Source organism: Eulemur rufifrons, chromosome 28 (genome assembly GCF_041146395.1).
Source record: "Eulemur rufifrons isolate Redbay chromosome 28, OSU_ERuf_1, whole genome shotgun sequence".
NCBI lineage: Eukaryota > Metazoa > Chordata > Mammalia > Primates > Lemuridae > Eulemur > Eulemur rufifrons.
The window spans coordinates 43,439,988-43,454,850 of record NC_091010.1 but is presented as its reverse complement, the minus strand read 5'-3'; the positions used below and the strand labels follow the sequence as shown (position 1 = coordinate 43,454,850).

General features: G+C 44.7%; 1 protein-coding gene across 4 annotated transcripts in view; it reads left to right on the top strand.

Annotated features, from left to right (window-relative positions):
• Positions 1-10,439, top strand: part of SORBS1 (sorbin and SH3 domain containing 1) — a 218,240-nt gene extending 207,801 nt beyond the window's left edge. For 3 of the 4 annotated variants that reach the window (XM_069460039.1, XM_069460041.1, XM_069460040.1), the window contains 3 exons: positions 3,987-4,045; positions 7,156-7,268; positions 10,161-10,439. In XM_069460039.1, the coding sequence (XP_069316140.1) occupies positions 3,987-4,045; positions 7,156-7,268; positions 10,161-10,228 (240 nt within the window). In that variant the 3' untranslated portion in view covers positions 10,229-10,439. Of the gene's footprint in view, positions 1-3,854; positions 4,046-7,155; positions 7,269-10,160 lie in introns of all 4 variants that reach the window. The other variant, XM_069460038.1, reaches the window with a different exon arrangement.
• Positions 10,440-14,863: the final 4,424 nt, after the last annotated feature.

The following is a 14,863-nucleotide window of genomic DNA, read 5'->3' as shown; positions in this document are numbered from 1 at the left end:
CCCCAAAAAGCTGGTTTACATTTCAGCTATATGAGATATTTTATTTAAACCTAAATAGAGAAAAAAATTGAATCTTAGCTAATAGAATAAATGTTTATCTTGCCTTCTTCCTTCATTTAGTCAACAAATGCTAAGTGAGGAAGCCAGTCATCCCTACCTCTCAGGAATGGGGTTAAGTTTATACTGTCCAGATGTTAAGGCTATGATGATGGTTATCCTCTGCACTGGGTCTGGCCTAAGACCAAGGAAGGTACTAGCTGGGCCTTCAGTATCCTTTCCAGCACTGTGGTTCCTTGGGTTAATGATGGGTTGCTATTACTGCACTCCATACCTTTTACATAATGAAATGTCTTTGAACACCTAGTGTAAAAAGTACTCAAGAAGAGAAATTATAGTGCCTGCTTTTAGAAGAGGCAGAAATTGGGTGTTGCTATCATGGTTACACCAGCAATCCCATCATGACCCCAGAGGGAGGTAGTATATGGAAATTGATACCAAAGGGCTCTGCTGTCACACTCAGTGGCTTTGCCACCTTGTGTGTGAGTCTTCAGTCTTCTCTGAGCCTTAAAATTCCCTATTCTGGCCTCCTTGAGTCAAGTCAGAGGATTAGTAGGAAAGTCAGATGGGATAACAAACCTATATGTGCTTGTAAAATATCAAGTTCTTCTTACTGTATTGGATTCACTGATCATCTTTCTTTCCCTTTCATTCCTTTCTTTCTGCTTGCTCTGTCACCCAGACTAGAGTGCAGTGGCATCATCATGGCTCACTGTAATCTCAAACGCCTGAGCTCAAGTTATCCTCCCACCTCAGCCTCCTGAGTAGCTGGGACTATAGGTGTGTGCCACCACCTGGCTAATTTTTTTTTTTTGTAGACGGGGTCTTACTATGTTGCCCAGACTGTCACTCATCCTCTTTTGAGCACCAAACTTTTTGCTCAATGATCAATTCCAGTCACACCTTTGGGATTAAGTTGACTGAATGATGTTAGGGGGTTTCTGTGAGCTGCGGTGATCATGCCAAGAGATTGTCCACATCCTCTCTTTGTACTGAGTTTAACCTGAGGTCATGAGGCCACCAGCTGAAGTTTGGAAATATTTTGTTTTTTATGAGAACTTTTGTTTTCATGAGGTGTGACCCAGACCAGTCTTGGCTTACTTTAGCCAAAGAATCTCAGTGTAGTGATAAATGAGGTCTCACACAACCATGCTGCGCGAAGTTGGTCTGTGAACTGGCAACATTGGTACACCAAATAGAAATACAGAGTCTCACCACATACCCCGGACATAACAAGTTGGAATCTGCATTTTGACAGGATTCCAGGTGATACGGACACACATTAAGGTTTAAGAAGCACTGCTCGGCAGTATCGCAGCTAATAGTAGTCAACAGCCTCAGCTTGAACAGCTGCTGTGGCAGGCAACTCACTTCCTCTTGAGGCAGCCCCTTGTCTGGATGGACCATTCTCACTTTAGAAACTTTTCCCTTCTGTCAAGTTAAAACCTGCCTGTTCACTGTCACACACTCAAGGTGCCCAGAATAAGACTCATTCTCCTGAAAGCCCACGTAGTAGGTGATTGGAAATGTTCATTTCTTTCCATGGTTACCTGGAAGCCTTGATCCAGAGGCTGGTGGTGGTGAGCGGAGCCACACAAGGTCAGCTCCCAGCCACCTGGCAAAGGCCTGAGGTCCTAGGACACTGTAGAAGGAGCCTGCAATGGGTCCTTCAGTCCAGTCTCTTCCTTCACTCCTGCCAGGGTCTAAGGTGGCTGGTTTGAGTGATTGCAATTTGGAAGGGGTTTGGAGAACTTGAAGGGACTTTCCAAAAGGACAAGAGTTATGCCTGGGATGGAAATTGGCCCTGCAGCGCATGCTAAAGGAGGAGGACATTTACGGTGGAGATGGATCATCAGAGGGTGGGCGGGTGGCTGTCTGGTGGAGTGGGAAGATCAATCAGGCGGCTTCACCTCTCGCTAGCTGCAATGTTGAGGAATGCCCGAAACCCCTCTGAGCATCAGAGCATCAGCTTCCTGGGTTTCTAAAGGATGATAAGCCATGTCCTGCCTGTCTCCAGGGTTTCTGTGGGACTCATTGAAGATGAATGAAGGAATGAGGTCAGTGAGCACACTTGATAAGGTGGAAGATGGGCTGAGGGTGGAAGACAAGCTCAGTGGGATAGTAGGTGAAGCCAGGAGGACAAGGCCACCACTGTCTCACTGTGTGACCTGGGAGGCCCTCACTCTCTCTGGGCCTCTCTGAAACAAGTGGGTTCTGTACACAGGATTTCTGAGTGCCCTTCTGGGAGGCCCTGTAGTTGCTGTGGCCTGTTGCTATTATTGCACGTTACCTAGAGAGTCTCTTTGAGGATGGCTCTTCAAATATTTGTTTAGAAAGGCCCTTCCTAGAACTTGGAATTGAGTATTCTCTGGGGGAAATGATTCCAGACACTCTGCCCTTGAAGGCCTGGCCGCTATGATGGGAGCCCCAGCCAAGAGGCAGGTCTGCTTGGCTATGGTTGCACCTGTGTCTCTGTGTCAGCGTGTAGGACCTGGGCTGTTGAGTGGAGAGTGCCGGCGTCATTTGTACATGTGTGTCAGGACACACAGTCCTGTTTCTGGAAGCGAGCTCTGCCATGCAAGCTCTCTGAACCTGTCTCATACCTCACTGGAGTGTGTCGTGTGCAGACTTTTCCAGGGGAATGGTCTTGGGTGATACTTCAAATATTATAAGTACTGAAGTATGGCAGACCTGATAGTTCTATGAGCCTGCTCTTCCAGGGAGGGCTTCCAGTCAGCAAAGTAACTGAAACTGGCTCCTGGTACAGCCTTCCCTAGGTGCTTCCTGGCTGAGGGTGCAGGGACCAATGTGTGTGGCTCATGGAAGGACTTGACCGTTCCTACAACAGCCCTTCCATGTCTCCCTCCTGCCAGTCTGGGGACCCTGTGGTGTTCATCCTCACTTCACTGCAGCCATGTTTCCAACTTGCCATTTCATTGCCCAGATGCTTGCCTCTAACTCTGTGCATTTGCATTTTCTCCTGTGCGCCCACCATGTTGTTGTGGAAACTCCGCGGCCGTAGGCTGCGAGTCTCCAGTGTCATCCAAGTGTCCCGGTGTGGTATGTGTATTTGCTCACACTTTTATTTTGAATCCTTTCCAATGTGACATCTGCTAAAATGTCTCCCTTATAATTTGCTTGGTGATCACAGCCTTCTCATCATTCATTGAGAGCAGGACCTGATCTCACAGAATCTGAAAAGAGCTATGTGGTAAGATGCCTGTTGAATAAGACTGCGGCTTTTCTAAAGAGAACCCTTACTGACTTCTAGAGTCCAGACTAGAGTAATTCCGGGTTAACTCACAGAGCAGTTGTTTACAAGAGTTCTGTGGCTATTGCAGTAGAGAGAGATGTTAGGCCAGCCCCCACCCCTCAAAAAAAAGCAGAGGAATTTGGAGATAATACTTCTACTCTGCCTACATGTGGGATTAAGTGAATGTATTAGTGCATGATGGGGGATACGTACTTGCATTTCTACCCTGATATTATCCTGTTCGTAACAGTTACTCACTAATTACAGGCTTTTATGCTGCTACCTTTTTTTTTTTTAATATTCATACTAAATCCCAAATTCTTCTGTATCTTACCTGTTTTTCCATGCTTACGCCTGGATCCCTCCTGCACTCCACTACTGGAATATCTATTTTTTTTTTTAACCTGGATCTTCAACTCTGTTTTTTCCCTGGACTTATGTGCTTCGTCTGGAATGTTACATCTCTTCCTCTCTTTCTTTTTTTTTTTGTCCCCACATTGACTGTTTTATGGGGGTTTCTGGATTTCTCGGGGCCACCTCACAGGAAGCAGTTTGCAATGAGATCATAAACATTGCCGAAAAATCTGTTCATTACTGCAGCACTGTGTCTCATCCCCTTGACTTTCATCACAAGGTATCCCCTTCTGACAATAAATCATCTTTAATCATTTCTCAGCAACCTCAAGCCCAGCAGCGAAGAGTCACCCCAGACAGGAGTCAAACCTCACAAGATTTGTAAGTATTCTCAGCAAACTTTGATTCTCAGCATTCTTGGGGGGACTGTTGGCCTTAGAAAGTGGGTCATCAGCTGACTGCAGGGGCAGTCGTTTGGGAGGGATGAGTGACTCACTACCAGCTTCTCTAGTGTTAGGACCATATTTTCCATCAGCCAATGTGAAAACAGGTGGCAGCTAAATAGAGAGGTCATGGACTGCTGGGAGAGACAGGTGAAGAGTCAACTGCCATAGAAGGCAGGCGAGAGCTGTACCGACTGGCTTCAGGCCTAGTGTTGTAGGGACATAGAGGAAGGAGCAGTTAATTCTGACCAGAAATGAATGAACAAGGTTGATTTATTCATTCATTCAAAAAATTGACTAGATACCTCCTATATTTTAAGTACATTGGAGAAAACTCTGTTCACAGCAGAAGGCTGATTTGGACCACGCGTGGAAAGACAAATTGGATTTTGAGAGCTAGAACAGGGAGGAAGAGTTCTTCCCAGCTGGGGGGACCACATATGCAAAGGCATGGAGTGGGTGGTGGTTGGAGAACTTGAAGAAGCCCATGTGGCCACAGCCTATAGTTCACGGAGGACATAGAGACTCGAGAGGCAGGTTGGGACCAGATGGTAGATTCCAGAATGTAGGTGAAATAAATTTGGATTTTATTCTGCAGGCACTAGGGAGCTACTGAAGGTTTGTGAAGTGAGGAACATATTGGCAGCAGAGTGGAGGGTGGATTTCAGAGACGAGGGATAAAGGTGTTGATTAGAATATATTAATCCAGCAGAGAAGTGATGAGAGCCTGAGCCAGGACCGAGTGGGCATTTTGTAACCATGAAGTACATGTAGTTACCCATGGAGATGCGGGTAATGAAGAGGAGCCGGCAAAGGAGGCCGAGCAGGAGATGCAGACAGGGGTCCAGGAGCTTTTGCTTTCACAGAACAGAGCCTCAGTGTCAGGTCAGCGGCACCAAGGGTAGGAACGAGAGAGGCCAAGGGTAGGAACCAGATGTTCTCCTTGGCAACTGGAAAGATCACTGGCGACCTATGATACAGCAGTGTTAGTAGAGAGTTAGTGGCAGATGCTGCACTAGAGAGGGTGGTTGAGTGAGTTTGATGGTGTGTGGAGGGGAGTGGGCATTGGGTACAGAGACTTAAGCACATTTGCACCAGAGTAGGAGGAGATGATAGTCGAAAGATGCAAATGAGAAGATGTAAGTGAAGGAAGAGCCCAGGGAAGGAGGTTCAACATGGCCAGGAGAAGAGACTGCTCTTTCCTCACATGTGGGAACAGGGGCAGGAAGGTGAGTGGAGGCCCAGAGACCGAAGTCTGGAGGTGGGAAGGTTAAGGTGCTGCCCGCAGCAGGCTTCCATCTCCAGAAGTCAGGGCAGAATGAAGAGCTCTCGGCTGGGTGAGGGGCACCAGAATCAGCAGGAGAAGTGGGGGAAGAACTCCATGGCACTGTCCAAAGTTAGAGCTGACTGCGGGACCCAAGTGGCAAGAGTGAAGGACTTTCTCCAGTCGGTCTCCACTGTCTGGGAGTGAAGACAGAAGCAGACATCAGAATTTGTTTCCCAGAGCCAAAGTTGACAAAGCAGCCATGGTGGAAGTCAAGGGGACCAGGCATTCTGAGACGTCGGCGAGCGCATGTTGGAAGATTGGCCATGGGAATCCAAATTGCATAGGAGACAGCAGGCAGATACAGAAACATGAAAAAAACATAGTCATTTATCAACTGGAAATTGATCTCCATCTCTTAACTCCTCATAAGAGATCTTCCTTTTGGTGGCCAGAAGTATCAATACAATTGGATAAATTTGTTCCTTTGGTTTTAGCAGAGCATAATGAACCCCTTGTTTCTAGTCTCTCTTGCCCACACTCTGAAATTCACTGATACCTACTGGAAATGGTAGATAATTGGCTCATTTGCAAAGTTTTGCCTGCTATGTGGTTGTGTTTCAAAATACTGAGTAAACAGAATTGTGAAGTTGGTGCATAGTAGGTGCTCCTCAAGTGTTTGTTAAAGAAAGACATAAAAACAAAGCTTTTCCTTGATGCCAAAGCAGGTATCACATTTCACCACAGCAGTCCAGCTGTCTCCAGCGGCTGTTGTTAAAACAGAACAGCACAGACCTAATGCCTCAGGTCAACTAGCAAGTAAATAAAGCTTTTACCCCCAAACCTCACTGGGATCGGGGAGAAAGCAAAAAGATTTCAAGGGTTTCAGAAAAATGATATCCAAATTTAACAGCAGTTAATGAGGCCAGCGGGTACAGTGGCTCATGCCTGTAATCCCAGCACTTTGGAAGGCCAAGGCTGGAGAATCCCTTGAGGCCAGAAGTTCAAGACCAGCCTGGGCAACATTGCGAGACCCTGTCTCTACAAAAAATAAGAAAAATTAGCTGGTGTAGTCCCAGCTACTCAGGAGGCTGAGGCAGTAGGATCACTTGAGCCCAAGAGTTCAAGGTTGCAGTGAGCTGTGATTGCACCACTGCATTCCAGCCTGGGTGACGGAGTGAAACTCTGTCTCTTTAAAAATAAAAAGGAGTTAATGAAATGTGTTTAAGTGCCATGTAGAAAAAATCAAGGTAGTTTTGCTAAACAGTGAGGTAGTTGGAATATACTATATGTGTATATATATATATATATATATATATATGTCTGTGCGTGTACATATATATATATTTATAATTGCCCATGTTCTCAAGTGTATATGACCAGAATGTAATGTCTCTGGGCCTAAAGTAACTTCTGATTATTCTTGATAATCTACATGTATGAGCGTATGTTAAGGAAAAGCTTAGTTTACTTTAAAGGCAGAGGGTAGGGGGTGCTCTAGACAAAAAAATCTTGGCTCTGGTAACCAAGTGAAAATAGATAAGAAGACTGATCATGATGTGCTTGTCAGGAGTTCCCTATCCCTGTCAGTCTTAATTATCATATGTTCAATGTATCTCTTCAAATGCTAAGTTATCAGAGAAATAGCCAGTAAAATACTTTATCCCTGTTGATGAGTAGGAAACACTACTTAAATGCTGATTTAACTGAAATGGGGTTTTAAAAGTCATTATTTAATTCTGACAGTGTTTGAGTCACTCATTATTCATTTTTCTCATGTATAGATTTAGCTACCAAGCATTATATAGCTATATACCACAGAATGATGATGAATTGGAACTCCGAGATGGAGATATCGTTGATGTCATGGAAAAATGTGACGACGGATGGTTTGTTGGTAAGAATCTCATCATTCTTTTCTTACTAGTTGTGCTTTGAAGGAATGACTAGAGGCAACGAGCCATGCACAAAGCCATCTTCTCTGCCCGGAAAAAAGAGCCTTTTCAGCTTTTGTATCACTGTTGGGAATACTGGGCCCTACCCAGTCTGTTTGCTCATAAGACGGTGTGAATGTTACTCATGTTGGACCTAAAACCCAAATGCTACATGCCAACATCTGCATGGACGGGCAGTTGTCAAATTCATTAATTGGGTTTTCATTTATTTCTGTTGTGCCTATGTCTATTTTACATTTGGAAATTTTATTTTTAAAACTCTTACGGAACAACTCGACAATTTTGAGCCTAGGTCTCTGCCATGAAACTCAAGTGTATGTATAGACGTTCCAAAGACCTTCTTATTTTCTCCAGGCTTCCAATAACTTTAATCAAAGTAATCTGCTTAATTAAAACAAAGGATTTGCCTTTAGAGAAAGGGGAAAGAGGTCAACATTTATTGAGATTCTGTTACAAACCAGACACTGTGCCTTATGTGCTTTCATTGATGTTCTTTCAACAAACAGCCCTGTAAGACAAGAATTATCTTCATTTAACAGATTCAAAAACTGAGGCCCCAAAGAGGTTAAGTAACTATTCCAAGGTCATCCAGGTAGCAAATGGTGTGGCTAGGATTTGAACCCAGGACGCCCATCGCTCCCCAAGCCCATGTTCTTTCTGCTCTGGCATGAGTATCATCTTGGGAGCCACTGGCTCACTCTTTGCCTCAGTTTTCCCCTGTGCACATGGCTTTACCTTTATCTTCTTTCCAAAGACCAGTTCTTCCCTGATCTCCCTGGAAAAGTTTTGCTAAAGCAAAGTAATGTCAGGGCTGAGGTGGTGAGAACGGCAAGGCCTCAGCATGCATGGGAAGCCAGAAAGATTGGCTTGGCCTCACCATCCTCTTAGAAAGCTACCCCATCCTACCAAGGCCTCCTCTGGGACAGTGAGCCCTTGGCCCTCTCGACCTTGAGTTCTGAAGAAGGTCAGATCGGAGATGTCAGCAACCATTCTAGTGCAGCGCAGTCCCATAGAAGCACAGCGTAAACCGTGTATGAAATTGTAAATTTTCCAAAAGCCATGTTGAAAAAAGTAAAAAGAAACCAGTGAAATTAATTCTACTATATCTATAAACCCAAGGCATTCAGAATATTATCTTTTGAACGTGTAATCAATATAAAATCAGTTAGCAAGATATTTTACATTCTTCCCTTTATACTAAGTCTTCAAAATTTGATGTGTATTTTACAGTTACAGCACAGCTCATTTCAGACTAGACATATTTCAAGTGCTCAGTAGCCACATCGGCTGTCATTTTAGAGAGTGTAGCCGTAATATGCATCAGCTGTTAAACTCTCACAGGAGTATTTACATTTCTTATGAGAACTTGGGTGGAGGAGGGGCACCAATTCTCTGGTGGAGGCATCCCAGGCAGCCGGGTAGAGGAAATGTTTTGGGATGAATGTCTTTTTTGCACTTCCCGAAAAGTAGATTAGTATTCAAACCACAAATAAAGTAGCCCTGCAGAACTCATTTTTCTCACCCATAAGGAAAGGTACTAACCAGCGGTGTGGGCACAGGCAAGCTCCCTACCTTCCCGGTTCTCTCACCGTCCTCACCAGTCTCCCTAGGAGTTCAGCTAGACCTTTTGGGTCTTTCTTTAGCTTTGGCACATTCTTTTGGCTTACAAGTTTCACTTGGGGCGATGATTCCAACCCACTAGTTGTGGCCGCTTGAGATGCTGCATTCAACAGGATTCTGAAGCCAAATCCAAGCCAATTGGGAAAAATGATCAAATTATGATGTCTGCTTATGAGAGGATAATGATGACAGGACATGTATCTGCCACCCCTGCTTTAGAGAGAGAATCCCAAGGGAAGGAACTAGATTAGAGGGATCCAGTAATTCTGGATGTGAAGTAGCCCGGGGACGGGGGCTTTGTTCCCAGATGGCTCAGTGCTCCTGGCTCAGTGGGAACCCTAAGACTGGCAGCAGTGCCAGGGAGTCAACTCGGGTTTAGGCACAGGCTTCTGAGAAGAATTTCCCTTTGACATGTGGTCATAGTCAGTGGGCTTTTAGAAATTGTGCAGTTTAGAAATTCTAAATCCCAGGTATCTTCTTGTACTGGATAAATGTACTATTATAATTCCTCCAAAAAGGAGAAATGTGGGAAAGAGCAATGGGCTGGGAGTCGGAAGACCTGGGTTCAGATTCTGCCTCTGCTACTAAGCTGTGGGGCTTCAGAAGTGTTACGTAAGCTCTGGGAGCCTGGCTTTCTTCCTCCAAAAAACAAGAATTTAAGAGATGTTTGCCTTGCTTACCACCCAGCACTGTTTTGCAGCCTATGAGATAAGAGAAAGTGCTTTGGAAACCATAGGCTATTCTACAAGCTGCAGGATTGTTATTAAGAGACATTCAAGGCCGGGCGCGGTGGCTCACGCCTGTAATCCTAGCACTCTGGGAGGCTGAGGCGGGTGGATCGCTCAAGGTCAGGAATTCGAGACCAGCCTGAGCAAGAGTGAGACCCCGTCTCTACTAAAAAAATAGAAAGAAACTATCTGGCCAACTAAAATATATATATAGAAAAAATTAGCCGGGCATGGTGGTGCATGCCTGTAGTCCCAGCTACTCGGGAGGCTGAGGCAGTAGGATCACTTGAGCCCAGTAGTTTGAGGTTGCTGTGAGCTAGGCTGACGCCACGGTACTCACTCTAGCCCGGGCAACAGAGTGAGACTCTGTCTCAAAAAAAAAAAAAAAAAAACATTCAAACACAAATCTCTAGAGCAGGAGTTCTGAGCTCACGTGGGCCAGTCTTTCTATTTTACGCATGTGTGTTTTTGTGTTTTGTTTTATAGGTACTTCAAGAAGGACAAGGCAGTTTGGTACTTTTCCAGGCAACTATGTAAAACCTTTGTATCTATAAGAAGATTGAAAACCTCGGAGATTATTTTTATTGGAGGATAAAGCATAATTCACAAACCGATCTCTTTAGTTGAGTCAGTAGGAAAATTAATGCAGTGGATAAAGTAAGAAGCAAAAGAGAGGGACAGAAGAGTGTTGTTTGAAATCCAAGCCTGTCTAATATTACTGTGTATGAGACAGGGTCGAATGGTGTGCTGAGCAAAAAGAATTGAGGCAAATCGCATTTACTTAGCAGCTTCTGGGAGCCGCTTCAGCCTTCCCTTCCCCTCCACCTCCTGGGTAATCTGACCCGGAGCACAGTCCAGAAGCAGAGTTAGCGGGAAATGCCTCCTGCTGCCCCAGCCTTAACCAGCTCCCATCTCAAAGGGGTCATTGAGTCTGGAGCAACCCTCGAGGTATGAGGCAGATCCCCAGAAATTTTTCAGAGGCTCCAAGCCTAGAATCCACCTACCGCCCCAGCCTCCAGTCCCTAGCTGCGCTGGAGCCAGCTGACCCCCCAGCACTCCTGGAGATCAGTCTGGGTGCAGAGGCTGTCCCCAGACAGAGATGGAGGCCACCAAATTGCCCAAGACCAAATCCCTGTCTGGACCTGCTGAGGTACGGGTGGGGCAATGGAGGTAGAACATGGCACCCGGTGCATTCAGCCTGCTATGCAGCATGGCCGCTGACTGCCCTGGTGTTCAGATGGAAAAGCACACAAGATCTGCCCATGAGAACTGGGCGCAGATGGCCAGGCAGTTGGGTTACATTTGTATTTCCAAGTGATTAAGTCAAGAAGCCGCCCTGTAGCCCCCGAGGCCACTTGCAGTGCATTCCTTTCCCATATTGCTGGGTCACCTTCAGGACAGTGCAGCTTCGTTTATCAGAGCCTCGTCACTAACCCTCCTTTTCTGGCTTGTGTTTGATGGGACAGTTTGGAATTGGTAGGCCTACTTTCGTAGAAAACCAAGAATGGTGTCCAGAGGTTCATTTAACATACACCAGTGTACACTGGCTGCCGGGGAGACCAACGGGCAGGACTTGCTCCAGACTCTGAAGGGACTGGCCAAGTCTCCCGTGTCACTCCCTAAAGGAGTTCAAGGACCCCACCCAAAATTCACCGGGCTGTGAATCCAAAGGCACCCTGGTGAGGCTTCTCTGCAGAGGGAAGCAGTGACCAGGAGGCCTGTCCTTTGTGGGGGCAGATCTGAGGAGGGAGGCCCCTGTGACACCCGGGCACTTAGGTACAACTCTGTCCAGTGTGAGGATATTTGTCGGTCTCTCTGTTGGACCCCTTAGTGAGACAAAGATAGAAATGACCTGGTCCCTGTCCACCAGGAACTCGGTGGTGATGGGGAGACAGCCACAGAAAAAGGAACTTAATCAAGAGAGACTGTGGTATGTGCTAAGAAGGGCATGAGAGAGGAAGAGATGAATTTTCCCTGGAGGGATCCTAGAAAGCATTGTCATAATTCTGTCTCCGTTAGCTCACTTTTGAAAATCTAGGATGCTGGAAGAACCTTTGTCTGAGGGTAGGTCATGGCTGGAAATCCTTGGAACTTAGTCCAGAGTCTCCAAGCTCTCATCTTCTTCATAAATACTCATCCAAGGTCACAAATAGGAGTAGCCATTCTAGGTGGTAGGGGTGTGTACAGGAACCCCTGGCTGTCTGCATATAGCTTAGAATTACCCCAGGACCATTGTCCCAAAGTCTAGAGTCCTCACAAGTAGGCAGAACTTGTCTCAGTGCCTCTGCCTCAGCTGCTCAGATGCCCATCTTAGGATCCCACCAGCTTCCCGCCCACCACCAGACAGCCACAATACACTCACTTTTTCTCCCTATCCTTCTTTCAAATCCTGTTCTCAGGAAAGAAATTGCCACTGATTCATTCACACTAAAGTGTAAATGACTGATAAGAGGAATGTGTTAGACTTCCCACAGACATTTGTTTTTATCTAGGCCAAAGGAGAGCCTTAACCCCAAGTGAAAAGGTTTATGGAACTGGAGGGGTGGGGAAGCTTCCTGGGTAGAAAGAGCCTTCTTGATTATCCTTAGGACCCAGTGACAATAGACCTATTGCTTTGGAAGGTCTGCTCCACCGTCTAAGAGCACTGTGTTTTTGACTTTCCCTCTCTGAGGGAATATAGTAAAAATGCATTTTAACGTGCATTTGGCACGGCAGCATTTCACCCATTTTGGAATGTATCGGCTAATGCGTTTCCCGGTCTTTCTTAGATGCAAACCATTAATAACACTATCTTATCTAATAGTTTTTTGAGGGGTGCTTCTTGATTAAGTAGGTAATTTTGAACACCTCCTTAAATACAGCTAGAAAATAAAACCAATTTGTAAAGCCACATTTGCATATGATGCCAGCCTCATGCATTTGTATATCTCCAGAAATCCAGGTATGCCTCACCGATTTGCCCGTCTTTAATAAAGTCATATGTTAAAATTTGCATCACTTCAGCTTCCTATGTATGACAAAACAAGGAACAAAGGTTTCCAATGGCTCTTTTGTCTTCAGACATTTAGTAATATAAAGTACCTATTTTTATGCTGAAATGTTTATACTGGTTTATTAATAGCAAGTACAACTAACTGGCGGCATGCCTTGCGACACATTTTGATATACTAGCCATGCTTCCGGGTAAAGGCAAGCCCCAAACTACTTATCTTTTGCAGTCTCTCTGGGATCAGTAAAAGAAAAAAAAAAATCATGTGCTTAAGAAGTGGGACTGTAAATATGTATATTTAACTTTGTATAGCCCATGTACCTACCTTGTATAGAAAAATAATTTTAAAAATTTGAATGGAAGGGGGGTAAAGTAAGGAAGTCATGAAGTTTTTTGCATTTTTATTTAAATGAAGGAATTCCAAATAACTCACCTGAAGATTTTTAGCACAAAAATAGCCATTGTAAAGTGTTAAAATTTACAATAATTATTCTTTTGGGGAGAGAAGGTAGCTATAATCTCAATTATACTTGGTTTTTGGTTTTTTTTTTTCATTTCATTGTTTTGATTTTTTGGGGGGGTTTTGTTTGATTTTTTTTTTTTTTTTGGCAGTCCTATTTATCTACAGTAGCATTAAGTCCTATTGCTAGAATAGGTTACTACAAAAAAAGATTACATTCTGAAAGAAAAATAACTGACGTTATATATAACCAATTAATTTAAAGTATTGCCATTTAAATTACACACTGAGAGCATGTACTATGCAGACATAGATTTTTCTGTTCATTTATTTTTCTTTATTGCAGTGGATTGATTTGATAAATGTGTTGAATTACTACCTTTACTGTACATATTATTTAATAAACTTTATTCAGAATCATGTGGCATATGTTTGTTCTGGCTGTTCATTGTTTCCTTCCTTCCTTTGCCATTCGCTTCTCACACGAGGCTCATATTCACTGCTTCAACGTCTCGAGCTCTCCTTTCCACTCTTCACCACTTACCCTCTGCCTCCCACCCGCTTCTTGATACTTCTTCCCTTTTTCTCAATAACCTAACTCCATGACCCTCTGAATTGATTACTGTTGACTATTTCACCATTCTTTCTATTAAAAATAAAATGTCTTTATTCTGATAACAAAAGTAATGCACATGTATCTTTAAAAGCAAAAGTAAAACATTATATAATGAAATATGTGAATGTGTCTTGACTCGCACATGGGACTGTCAGACCCAGTACCGGGCCTGTTAGGGACCGGGCTGCGGAGCTCCGCCGCCCCCCTTCCTCCCACCCTCCCTGGAAAAATTGTCTGCCATGAAACCGGTCCCTGGTGCCAAAAAGGTTGGGGACCGCTGCTTCACATAGTCATATATACTTTTTTCCCCCTTTAAATTAGAGCTTGAACATGTTTCCATAAATTGTTTAACCAGTCCCCTATTAGTGATGCAAATATTTAAGATTATTGCCAGCTTTCTCCCACAACAAACAATGCTGCTTTGAGTAGAACTTTTGGCTCAAAGAGCAGGAACGTTTCAAATCTTAGACTTCCAAATTGCCTTCCCAGAGTACCAATTTGTACTCCCACCAAGTCTGTGGGAGTGTTTTTCCCACCACCCAATTAGGACCACTCCATTTTCAGCTTCCATGAAATGCTGTTCCTTGGTTTGCCTGCCTTTTGGCTGGCCCGTCCCTTCCCAATCCTCTTTCTAGATCTTCACTGCATTCCCAGCCCTCTGTTATTCTCTCTAAACACATGTTCCTGCAGGGAGCTGATCCCTCACAATGTGACTGTGGCCCAAAGAGTCAATTGTGTGAGGGCCCTTTCAATGATTAAGTGGCAGAAAGCTAACACTACTGCTTTTGTTGAAACATACCAAAGAGAGCTGGAACTAGCCTCAGGCAGGAGTGAATCCAAACTCAGACTTTCTTGGGGTCTGTATTTGTCTTATTCTTGGCTCTGTCGGTTTTGTTTGGCTGCATTCTCACCTACTGAATACAGCAATGGGATACATGGCTGCAGGCAGCTCCTGCCTCATTCTTCCAGTTCTCCGCCTAGCTTGTAGAGGTAAGACGGCCTTTCTATTTAGCTTTCCCTGGAAACAATTCCAGACCCTGGCCGGCCTAACCCGGGCTAATCGCTTTGGCCAAAGCGGGTGGGAGAGGAAGGGCCAGGGGAGGGGTGTCTGCATGAAGAGGAAA